Source organism: Tachysurus fulvidraco, chromosome 12 (assembly GCF_022655615.1).
Source record: "Tachysurus fulvidraco isolate hzauxx_2018 chromosome 12, HZAU_PFXX_2.0, whole genome shotgun sequence".
In the NCBI taxonomy this organism is placed as follows: Eukaryota; Metazoa; Chordata; class Actinopteri; order Siluriformes; family Bagridae; genus Tachysurus; species Tachysurus fulvidraco.
The window spans coordinates 6,284,831-6,297,327 of NC_062529.1; the positions used below are offsets into that span (position 1 = coordinate 6,284,831).

Sequence of the window (12,497 nt, forward strand, 5' to 3'; positions counted from 1 at the left end):
AGAAGCAGATACTGAATCGAGCATGTACTGTACAGTAGCTAAAAATAATCATTCTTTACAAGAGCATCTCAGAACACTCGACCTGTTGAACCTTAAGAAGAATGGCCTATAAAAGCAGAACACCACATCGGATGGTAAGCCAAGAACCACTGATAAAAGGTGACAGGGTGACATTTGGATCACCTCCCTCATCAACCAGGCATTTTCATCCTAAAAACTGCTAATCGCTATATGCCGTTTTTTCTATAAATCATAGAGACCGGCAATTTCTGAAATACTCAAACCATCCCATTTGCCACCAGCATCCATGTCATGGGTAAAATCACTGAGCTCAACCCTTTCCCCATTCTTGTGCATGACATGCCTGATCTGCATCTGCATCTGCATGGCTTTATGTATACTGCACTGCTGCCATATGATTAGCTGTTTGGATAACTGCACTAAGCAGGAGTAAAAACTGTCACTTTTAAAGTGTCCAGTGTTCATGTCCTGTATGTTTGTAATAAAAATCATGTTTAAAGAGTATAATAGTCCTTAGTACCATAACATCCTGTAAAGTTTTTCTTTGAAAAGAAAAAACAAATGAAATTAGATCAATGATAATTGGTCAAAACATTTTCTGAAGCCCCAGCTGTCAGAGTTCCAAAGTGCCATCAGCATGACTTAAATGCAGCACATTTGACTGTGTCAGCTAATACAGAGTTCCTCTCTCTAGAGCGTGCTATAAAGACTGACACAAAGGCCGATAGAAGGAAATATCACTGCCCACGTGATGTGGCCGAAGGTCATCAGTTTCAAAAGCACAACACCAGGCACTGGGATTTATATATAACACGTTGTTCGAGAAATGACTCTCAAAAAATACTGTAGGTTTTCAGGATTTTTTTTAAAGATGATATTTGTTGTTGCCAGATTTGAGCTGCTATAAACTGACAATATCTGCAGAAACGTGAAGCTCAATTTTATTCATGCGTATTGAACCGTTATGCAAAGATTAAATTGACTTTCACAGCACCAGGTGTTATTGTGTTGTTCCACCTCACTAAACAGGTTGTAGCTGACATAAGGATTAGAGATGTACAGTATGCAAAAATAAAGCTTTGGATTTTTTTTTTTTTTAAACTTTTCATTATAAGCTGTGTTGTTAAACATTGCCATGTAAAGATTGTTTTTGTCCTTGTTTTATAAGAAGCTGAAAAGTATAAGCCATTATCACCAACACATATTACCAATGCACAACTACAGAAAATAACAAATGTAGATTTACTGTAATTAATACAATATAAGTCAGTAAAAATGTCCCACTGAGCTCCATAAAGTGGGTAAAACAAAGGGGAACTACTGGAAGAACTCATTGTCAGTATATTTTGAGTATATGAAAATGTTAATAATAATAATAATAATAATAATAATAATAATAATAATAATAATAATAATAATAATAATAATAATAATAATAAATATGCTCCCTGGGGGGCACGGTGGCAAAATTGGAAAATTGTCCATAGTGTGTGAATGCGTGAGTGAATGAGAGTGTGTGTGTGTGCGCCCTGCGATGGGTTGGCACTCCGTCCAGGGTCTATCCTGCCTTGATGCCCGATGACGCCTGAGATAGGCACAGGCTCCCCGTGACCCGAGAAGTTCGGATAAAGCGGTAGAAAATGAATGAATGAATGAATGAATATGCTCCCTATCCTATCTCTCCATTCCCTTTTGAGGTAATGTGGTACGCCACTTTCAGCTATTTCGATATTAATATTCTACAACTCAACAGCTTGGTGATATTCATGCATAATAAGTAAAAACAGTGTATAGCAGATCACAACATAGTTGAACAAAATCAATAGTAAAATATTAGTTAGCTCATATCTTGTAGCTAAACTCTATGCAGTTCATTGATAATGTCAGGCCAGGGCAAACTTTAGTCATGACAAAGAGTCTAATAGGTTCTGTCACAGCTGCTGAGGATTTAAACACAATATATAATAGGTAAACGATAAGGTAATATAAATATTTTTTTTTTTTTTTTTTTTACATTTTTAGAGTGAATTGGCTTTTGAATTCATCACAAATGGGTTCTTTGTTTTTGTATTGTTTTGGATTATACTATATATTTAGTATACTTGGATGAAGGAATATTTATTCCTCCCTTATGTGTGTAATATACGGAATGTAATAAATGGGTCAAGACAAGACTTAGAATGTTGAAGGAAAGTAAAAACCAATACAATAGCTTTAATCAATAAATAAACTAAATGATTGTAATTGGTGATCAATAAAACAATTAATAATAAATAGAAATTAGAATTGCAAAAATGAAGTAGGAAAGACTTACAAAGTTTTAAAGATACGATCATTATGAAAACTCTAAAAGACTTCTGGCAATAAATGTAGAGGTGTGAATGAATGGATGTTGTGTACTCACTTCATTATTCTCCCCGCTTTTGGCCAGCATCTCCTGCAGGGCCCGAACAGACAGTGACTGTTCCAGCACAAAGTTACAGATGCACAGATCTGGAGGGACATACTGAGAGAGATGGAAAGAGAGATGGAAAGAAAGAAAGAAAGAAAGAAAGAAAGAGAGAGAGAGAGAGAGAGAGAGAGAGAGAGAGAGAGAGAGAGAGAGAGAGAGAGAGAGAGAGAGAGAGAGAGAGAGAGAGAGAGAGAGAGAGAGAGAGAGAGAGAGAGCAGTTAGTTACATTTAAGGCCAAAAAGAATTCGGCAGCTACTACAATAACTAACTATGGCATGAAATTCTGAAAAGAACACACACACACACACACACACACACACACACACACACACACACACACACACACACACACACACACACATTTGGGTAACCCGTATGTAGGGTCTTGGGTTAGAGAAAACTTAATTCTGCACATCGTTGCTCATATCTAACACATCCACTTCAACACTGTTCATCAACTGATAAATTAGGGTGCTTGGCGGACGTAGGGATCAAACTTCCGCTTGGTAGCCCAACACCTTAATCACTAGGCTACCACATCCTACTACTACATAGTCAACATTAAAACAGGATTGCAGGTTATAACACTTTATTAATACTCTTGCTCATCTCCAGGTTCTCTTGTTTTCTCCCCCAGTTCAAAGACATGTGTTGTAGGCTGATGAGTGAGTGAGATTGAGTGTGTATGATGCCTGAGATAGGTTGGCACCACATACAGGGTATCCCCCACCTTGGGCCCTGAATCCCCTATAATAGTCTCCATGTTCTTTGTGACCGTGAGTAAGTTAAGTGCTACAGAAAATAGATTTACGGATTGCCCTGGGCCGTTTCCTGGCTTGTGTTCTCACTACACTACAGTCTAAGCTGTGGCAGATCACATTTTATTAAAAATCACAACTAACATATCACAACTAAAAACTCTAGTTGTTCAATGTACAGTTGTGCACCAACATTACGTCAATAAATAAATACATTCATTTCATTGCCAAGGATTTTCCAGAGCTTTTCAACCGGGTTTAGATCACGACTCCAATTTGGTCACTTCATTTGGTCATTTCATTATTTCAATGATTGGAGCTTCAAGAAAGTGCTTAAATTTGGTAATTGATTGAACTGCTCGGGGTTGATTGGAGTTGGTGGCCCGACGCCTGCCGCAGTAAGCATCCCTAAAACTATTTGAATAAGTTCTGAGTTTAAACCCCGAATGAAAATCTCTAGAAAATCCTTGGCAACAAAGTTATTGCTAAAAAAGAACTATATTTAGCAAATTGTGGAAGAGGCTAGAAGATGAGTGGAAGAAGATCACATCACAGCAGTGTAAGAAACTAATGATGCTTTGTTGCCACAGATGTGCTGAAGTCATTCAAAGCATGAGCCTCCACACTTCCTACTCGTTTTTGAATCACATTGTGAGACTCTTTTGGAGCACAGCTCCATGGGGATTTGCTTATTCAGCCACAAGGGTATTAGTGAAGCAAAGCACTGATGTGGGGTGAAGAGGCCTGGGGTGCATTTAGCCTTCCAATTTTTCCAAAAAGTGTTTCAGAGGGCTTGAGGTTGAGGTTTTGTGTAAAAGCACTCGATTTCTTCCGCTCCATCCTTCACAAACCATGTCAATCTATGTCAAACCATGTCAGGTGCATTGTCACACGGGAACAGGTTTGGGCTCAGCAATGATCCTCAATGCCTCCAGACACACCAGAGAAAGGTTAGAAAATGCTAGCAATGTGCAAATTGCACTTGCAGATATAATTATTAATATCATATATACATACTAGATGAACACATCCTACCTGCTGTACCTGAATTCACCAGATACAAACCTTCTCTCTTATCTGGCTCTTTTGAAAACTATTTAATATGGAATAGGCAACATTGCTGTTCTTGATATGCTGAAGTAGATGTTCCGGACAAGCTTTCCTTTTCTTTTCATGACTGACTAGAATTTTTCAGCCATGAAGCTATGAACCCAACCTATGAACTCCTACTTTTCAAAAGGTCTATCTTCCAGTGCCAGGCCGTGATATCATGCATAAAAGCTCAAACGGATGATTGCACAATGTGTGGGACATAAAAAAGAGAGCAAAATCCTCCTTCAACACTTGCGGTGTGGATAAAAAAGGTGCTTGAAATCAGAGGTGGGTGCGTGTCTGATATGTCTGAGTATATTTTTACATTTTTTTGCATTTGTCTCAACCTCCATCTTCTGGCTCCTTCTACATACAAAATGACTGAGAGGCAGCATTCATAGTATAAGGCTACATTTAAGAAACATCACTTTATATGAAGGTGTCATACATAGTAACAGGCATAAAACAAGTTAATGTTGTTTATGATTTCATTTTAGGTTGTCTGTATGACTTATTAATTCAAGTATTTAATTCATAAAATGTTTCACCATGCATGTGATTACCTTCAAAGTAACACAACGTGCCTCTAATTATGCTTATGGATTATGACGTGAACAAAATATGCTGCATCTGCAAAACCTTTATAGACGCATCCCAAGCGTGTTGTGAAAACTGTTCACAAGAGCAAACCTTATAGATTTTTTTAAATAGGAATCTCAAGGAGCAGCATGTTTAATTAATTGTTTAATTTACATGTTTAATGTTACATTATTTCTCTACGTTTTAATCATTAACCACTTAATGTCTGAATTTATTTAATTAGTTCTTAGATCTTCAAGTCATTATTGTCACAACCAGGGTAGGAAGGAGACAGACCCGTGCGCAGGACAGCTTCAAATGAAAGTGGTTCTAATAAATAATAAAGACAACACTGTAAAAGATAACTAAAACATTACAAATGACGACACTTAACAACGACTAACCTTAACTAATTGATTCCGCCCTGCCCTCAGCAACGCGGCTCACTTAAATATGAAAGTCAATGATGACAATTGGGAACATTTGTGTAAACAGGGAGGAGTGAACGAAGGCGGGTCAGACACGTGACAACAACAATAACAATAGCACATGGCCAAAAGTCCGGGTTGATCCCTGACAATTATGCCATTTGATAACTAATGTTAAACAAATGCATTACAGTTAAGTTATTTAAACTATAAAGTTACAAAAGCCATCTGAACCTGATGACACCAGGATTAGGCCTTAGATTAGGATTAGGGAGGGCTGGTGTTAATTTATTCATCTTCATCACGCACTTTATCCTGATCACAATAGAGGGTGACAATAGATTTGGAGCCTATCCCAGGAATACTGAGTATGAGTGTGAGATAGATCTCAGCCCACACCTGAACACACACATTCTCATAGATTCACACTTAAATGCACAGAATCCTGCGTAATCTGATATCAGACCTACTCTAATTTTTAGATGTCAGGTATTATCCGTCCGTGATGTTCAGTGTTTTGTTCTCTGACACTGCTAAGACTTTTTTGTTCTGTTGTAACGTCCTGGTTTTCACCATGATATGAGGCAAGCACATTTCAGTTAATGATTGGGTGTCTATTGCTAAGCATCTAGTCCTAACATTCTAACACCACATCAATACTGTACACCTCTACAGAAAGTGGTTGCAGCCCTGCTCCTAATTTGATGTTCCTAACGTGAACCATTTCTCGATCCATGTTTAAAAGATGATAACCTGGGATTAAGCACTGTGAAAATCCTTATTAAAATGTAAAATGATTTCAGTTGTAAAAAATGCACCGTATTTTCCGCACCATAAGTCGCACCTTATTATAAGGCGCGGTCTCATTTACGGGCTCTATTTCTGTACTTAACCCATACAGAAGGCGCACCGTCTATTGTAAAAAGCGCTATACAAATAAACTTGAATTGAATTGAATTGAATTGAAGGCACATGCTAAAACATACTGTAGCGATTTTGGCTCGCGAAGCAAGGTAAATATTTATAAGTAATTGTAATGTGTTATAGTGACTCTAAATATTTTAACCTAAGTTGAAATTTACGGTAATGGAATTAACGTTACACTTATTTGGTCTGTTCGTCCCCCGAACAGGCCGTGTAACCTTTATTAATTCTATGAAGGAGGTATCTTCCCGGCCCAGGAAGGTTCACTCCCCTTTTACTTTACACCGTAATTTGAATTAAATTAACTTAATAGAGCATGTAGTTCAGACCTGATGTTGCAGGTACCTTAATTTGTGAGCGATACTCAGAGACAAATCACTTTTGGCTCAAAATTATGACATTTAATGAATGAGACAAACACAACATAAACTAACTACACAAACAAACAAAAGAAATTGGGAAAACGAAAATGAAAATAAAATAAAACAAAAGAAATTAAAATTGGGGAAAGGGAGGAAGAGACTGGAAAGAAGAAACTAGAGAAAGGAAGGAAAGGAATGGCAAGCTTAAACTTCAAAATTAATCACTCCCTAACTGGGAAATCGTCACAGAAACTTAAATTCACCTTATGATTCAATGAAAGATTCCTACTTAGAATTACGCATCTAAATTGGTTGGTAAAAGAAACCAATTACTTGCATTGGCTTACTGCACAAGAGTCCGGATGCAACAGAGAAATCTCTGAAAAGTCAGTTAGGGTGGGGTCAGACGTTCTTCCAAGTTCTCCTGAAGATCAGAATAGTTGTCGTTCTTGGAAGTGAAGCTTGCTGGAACTTCTTTGAAGGAAGATGGAGTCGTCTCCAAGCTGTTCCGAAAGTCTGACCACGGATTAGTGGTGTTTGTGACAATTTAAAGGTTGCGAACTCCACCCATCTTTGGGGAGATGACCAATATTTCGGTCAGGATTTTGGAGGGAAAAACTCCCTTTGTTTCAGGTGTCTGTGGGTGTGGTTTAGCTATCAAACTTTTAGATGACTTTAAAGTTTGATCCAGGGTGTATTAAGATGGTATGGCGCCTTTCGTGCTCAAATAAAATACACCGTTGATTAAAAAAACGAGTAACTGATAATTTTGTGGTCATTTGGATACTAAACATGAAGGGTAATGACGGTATAAAGGCAGCGGTACATTATATACATAGATCAGTAATCGAAGGGTAACTGATGTTAATACGATATTGTGTTCTTATAAAGGCAAAGAAACAAAAATGAAACATAAAACAAGATGCACTTTCATTAGGGAAGTAAAAAGAAAACGATAGCTTTGTATACATTCTGACCTTAAAGGGGCATACAGCATTAGAACAGGTATACGTTAACATGCCATGATCAGTAATTAGAGTGTAACAGATATTAGGGTTATAAGGGTTATAAGAATGAGAACCTAAGAGTATCTTATCTTCGGGTTTTATTAGTAAAAGGAATGTCTCATTGTGTTTTGTGTGTGTGTGTGTGTGTGTGTGTGTGTGTGTGTGTGTGTGTGTGTGTGTGTGTGTGTGTGTGTGTGTGTGTGTGTTCTGTTTGAGGGCCCCAGAGAAGCCGCATAGGGTTATCTGGTCTTTGTGTAGGCTCCAGTCATTCTAGAGCCAGGTCTGTGTGTAAAACGGGGTTGCTCATCGGTTAATTGAGGAGTAGATGTTGAAATTTAGGGTGCCTGGGACATGAATTCTAAAATGACCTGTACCAGACGCTACAATACGGTCTACAAAAAAAAGGTAACAGAAGCAAAACTGTGAGTTTAGTTGAACTTTATTCTACTATTTAACAATACACACACATTATTTTTAAATCAATCTTCTCCCACAAATCCATCAAAGTCCTCATCTTCTGTGTCTGAATTGATCAGCTGAGCAATTTGAAAAAGTTCCCTCTCATCATTGTCAGAGTCAGTCTTGTTACCAGGTGGCAGTTCAGCAATGATGCCGGCTTTCGCGAAAGCTCGGATAATAGTTAAAGCAGATACCTTAGCCCAGGCATCCACAATCCATTCACATATGGTGGTGTAACTCGCCCGGCGCTGCCTCCCAGTCTTAGTAAAAGTGTGTTAGCCGTCTGTGATCCATCGCTCACACGCCGCTCGCACCTTCACTTTGAACGCCCTGTTTACCCTGTGGAGCGATTGTGCCTCATAAGCATGTCTCTTCACTGGTGCCATTTTCGGGGGTCCTTAGACAAACAAATGTTGTTTTGCAACATACCGGTAATATACCTCCCGGAGGCGTGGTGGAGGTAAGCGTACATACTCTAAGTATTACATAATGTTCTCGAATTGGTTTATCACTGCCAGCGTAAGTAGTGTATGTATTACGTCCCTGTGATAGTGGGAAATGGTCCGACAGTCAATCAAGCGGAGCGCTTACCAAAGTTGCACAACATTTTTACAGATTTTAGAACTCAGTGCACACATAAGGCGCACCGGATTATTAGGCACACGGCCGAATTTTGAGAAAATTTAATTCTCTTAGGTGCGCCTTATAGTGCGGAAAATACTGTAATCTTAAATATCCTAGCATGGACATGTTGGATATCACTAATTTAAAATTTCCATTATCTATCTATCTATCTATCTATCTATCTATCTATCTATCTATCTATCTATCTATCTATCTATCTATCTATCTATCTATCTATTTATTTATTTATTGCTAATTACTAAACAAAGAATAGGATTTTTTATATAATGCAAGGTTTCCAATAAATAATGCTGGTTAGTCCAAATCTATTTAATTTATGCTCTGGAAAATGTGCTATAATTAAAAAGGTCAAGTGATCACTAAATGACACAGTAGGTGAGTCCAGAATGGAGAAGAGTCTGATAGAAGATTTGGCATGAGAGCTAAAGAGGCCAACACAGCAGGTTGACAGTTTGAGGTAAGACATGAGCCATGAACCTGCGGTAAGATAAATGGAGCACAAATAACAGTGTCCTCTTTCTTCAGTAGTACACACTTTGAATACACTGGAGCATGCCACTATCAAATCTTCTTTCAAAACTTTTTATCCTATTTAACTACTTATAAATTGTTCACTTACTCAAAACATGCTGTGTTACCTTGTAACCGTGTTTAACTGTAACATGCAGGAAGAAAACAGGATATAAGTGAGATAAGAAGCAAGATAAAAATGATGATCAGAAAAAGAAAAAAAAACAGTCAAGGGGGGGACGGTGGCTTCATGGTTAGCATGTTTGCCTCACACCTCCAGGGTTGGGGGTTCGATTCCCGCCTCCGCCTTGTGTGTGTGGAGTTTGCATGTTCTCCCCGTGCCTCGGGGGTTTCCTCCGGGTACTCCGGTTTCCTCCCCGGCCCAAAGACATGCATGGTAGGTTGATTGGCATCTCTGGAAAAATTGTCCGTAGTGTGTGAGTGAATGAGTGAATGAGAGTGTGTGTGCCCTGCGATGGGTTGGCACTCCATCCAGGGTGTATCCTGCCTTGATGCCCGATGACGCAGGCTCCCCCGTGACCCGGGGTAGTTCGGATAAGCGGTAGAAAATGAATGAATGAATGAATGAAAAAAAAACAGTCAAGATAGAATACAAGAAACAGACTATACAAGACAAAATACACAAAGTACTCTATATAGCAATCACCGGTGTGCGTACTGTATGATGAAGTACATTGTGCAACAATTGTAAACATATACAAACTTATGTAGTTAAATGAGGTGTTGAAATGTGTTGTGCAAACAGCAATGTAGTGAAGACCCTGTTATATCTGACCCTGTGTACAGTAATTTTGGATGTCTCATTTTTCATCACTGTCCTGCTTGTTCTTGGCCTCAACTACCACGGGGCTCTCACAACCAGACTGTGCAATAGTTTCTCCTCTCAAGCCGAAACTATTGCACAGTCTGGTTGTGAGTAGTAGTTGAGGCCAAGAACAAGCAATACAGTGATGAAAAATGAGACATCCAAAATTACTGTACATAGGGTCAGATATAACAAAAGTCACATCCAACAAAGCTCCATACAACAATCAAAAACTCAAGATAATGTAACCAGGCCCAGAATAGATAAATAAATATGTCTCACATGCCTAAACCTATGTCTCACATGCGCTGGGTATCACCGACATCCAGGAAGTGACTGTGAATTCTTTGGGCATGTGCATGCTTTGCCTCTCTGATGGCTCGGGACAGTTTGACCCTTGCTGTTCTTAAGGCTGTCTTGTCTAGTGCTCTAAAGGTGGAGTCTCTAGACTTCACATGCACTTTTACAGTCATCTACAGCTTCTGATTGGAGCATGTGGTGATTGTCTTGGAGACAGTCAAGTCATCAATGTACTGTACTCGCCAATGAAGCTGGTCACTGCCAACATGGCTCCTTTTGTTTGACACTAATCTTTTTTTAAATAAGCAAAAATATTGGAACAACAGACTGACAGGTGTTTGTTATTGTTAGGATGATTGTTTCAGCAGTTAATAGCTTTGAACGTCTACTCTCGATCTGAGCCATGGGTTTCACCTGTGAAGACTGCATTTCTTGATAATAAGGATAAACAAAAACGAAAATTCATATCTGGATGCCAAGAATGCATCCAGATGAATCAGAAGAAACTTCATCATGACCACAAAATGACATCAGAACGAGTACATCATTAAAAACAAAACTAAAATAAATGAAAGTAAATTATGCTTATATTTGCACATATCCCTTGCTCATTTATGATTCAATTGGTTTTCCTAGGTAGAAAATCATCTCATATTTTGTCTTCAGTGTATAGCAAAAAAAAACAACAAAAAAAAAAAACTTGGCCTTGATGTTCTAACATCTGGAGAAACGTATACAGTACTGTATGCGGTGCATATACACTTCATAATGAGCCATTTGGAATTTAAAATAGGGATTGTATACATTCATTTAGTCTCAATAAAAGTAACTGCAGCATTATATTAGTCACAAGTGTGGCTTGTCAAGCTGAATAAGATGATAGAGCATTCATGGAAATTCTAATCAGATCAATACTACTTATGTATGACTGAAGTTAGAGATATATATCTGTGTTACTAATCGTTGAAGAATGGGCTTTTCTAATCCACTGACCTTATAGTTATCAATCGACATACAGAAAAGGTAACTGTATAACTTATCAATTTGACAGATCCACTAGTGTCATGCATTGTGAAGCTGTATGTTATTCAGCAACTACACATGGATGGTAGAAAAGTTACCGAAGGAGAGCGAGCATATGACTGGAAAGCTGGTAACCACTTAGACATGGACTAAGACTGTAGAAGCATTATCGGTTTGATTTCTTTAAAATAATTAAATAAAGATGTGCCATCGTGATATACCGGTTTAAAAGTTTTTTGTTTATTAAACACGGCAAACATGTTTAAAATGAAAGTTGTATTATTACTATACTATTCACCCTCATTTTATCTCTATCTAAAATACAAACAAATCTATAATATCTTTCAAAATAAAAACTATGAGACATGAATCACTGCACAAAATGACATGACTTTATGATGTGATGTCAACAATCTAAGGGATACAGTAATGCCAGGTTACTATCATGGTTACAGGCAACGATCACCAAGCCTCAGTGGATGACATACTCTGTTATGGGGTGCCTGAAACCATCTGAAGTGCTTAATAATTAAAATAATTAATAATTAAAATATTATTTTACTCTATACAAAAAAAAAACTTTATTTATTGGGCTTAAGGGATAAAAGTTAACACTCTACAGTTGACAAACGTTCACACTCTGTGAACGAAAAGTTCAGCCCCAAGGAACTGAATTTGAATTATTCACTTAAAATACAGTGCCTATTTGTGCTAAGTATTAAAGTTCTAGGAAGATTTAAAAATGCAGGTACTTAAAGGTTTACAATTCGTGACAGACCAGATCTTATCAGATCACAACTTTCAAACCCGAAATATTTTATTTATAATTAATAATTATACTTTATTTAACATGTCAGCCATTACTACTAGCCTGCACTACTCCTCCTGTAGTCATATTCAATATACTGTATGCTCTCAGTGTTGCTGAGAGAAAGGAACCTCAGAAACATATCCTGTTGCTAGTATACTAGGTCAAAGTCTAAGAATACCATCAAGCTCCACCCTGTTATAGACATGACATGTCAAATGGATTTTTTTTTTTAAATTAGTAATCCTATAAATGACCTATAAAAAAAAATCTAGTACTTTGAACTACTTTGCTAGTCACAGC

At 37.8% G+C, this 12,497-nt stretch overlaps 1 protein-coding gene across 12 annotated transcripts in view; it reads right to left on the reverse strand.

Moving 5' to 3' along the window:
• Window positions 1–12,497, reverse strand: part of LOC113660277 (ryanodine receptor 3) — a 170,686-nt gene that overhangs the window by 120,357 nt on the left and 37,832 nt on the right. For all 12 annotated transcript variants that reach the window (XM_047821329.1, XM_047821332.1, XM_047821334.1 and 9 more), the window contains exon 3: window positions 2,426–2,527. In XM_047821329.1, coding sequence (XP_047677285.1) covers window positions 2,426–2,527 — 102 coding nt within the window. The remainder of the gene's footprint in view (window positions 1–2,425; window positions 2,528–12,497) is intronic.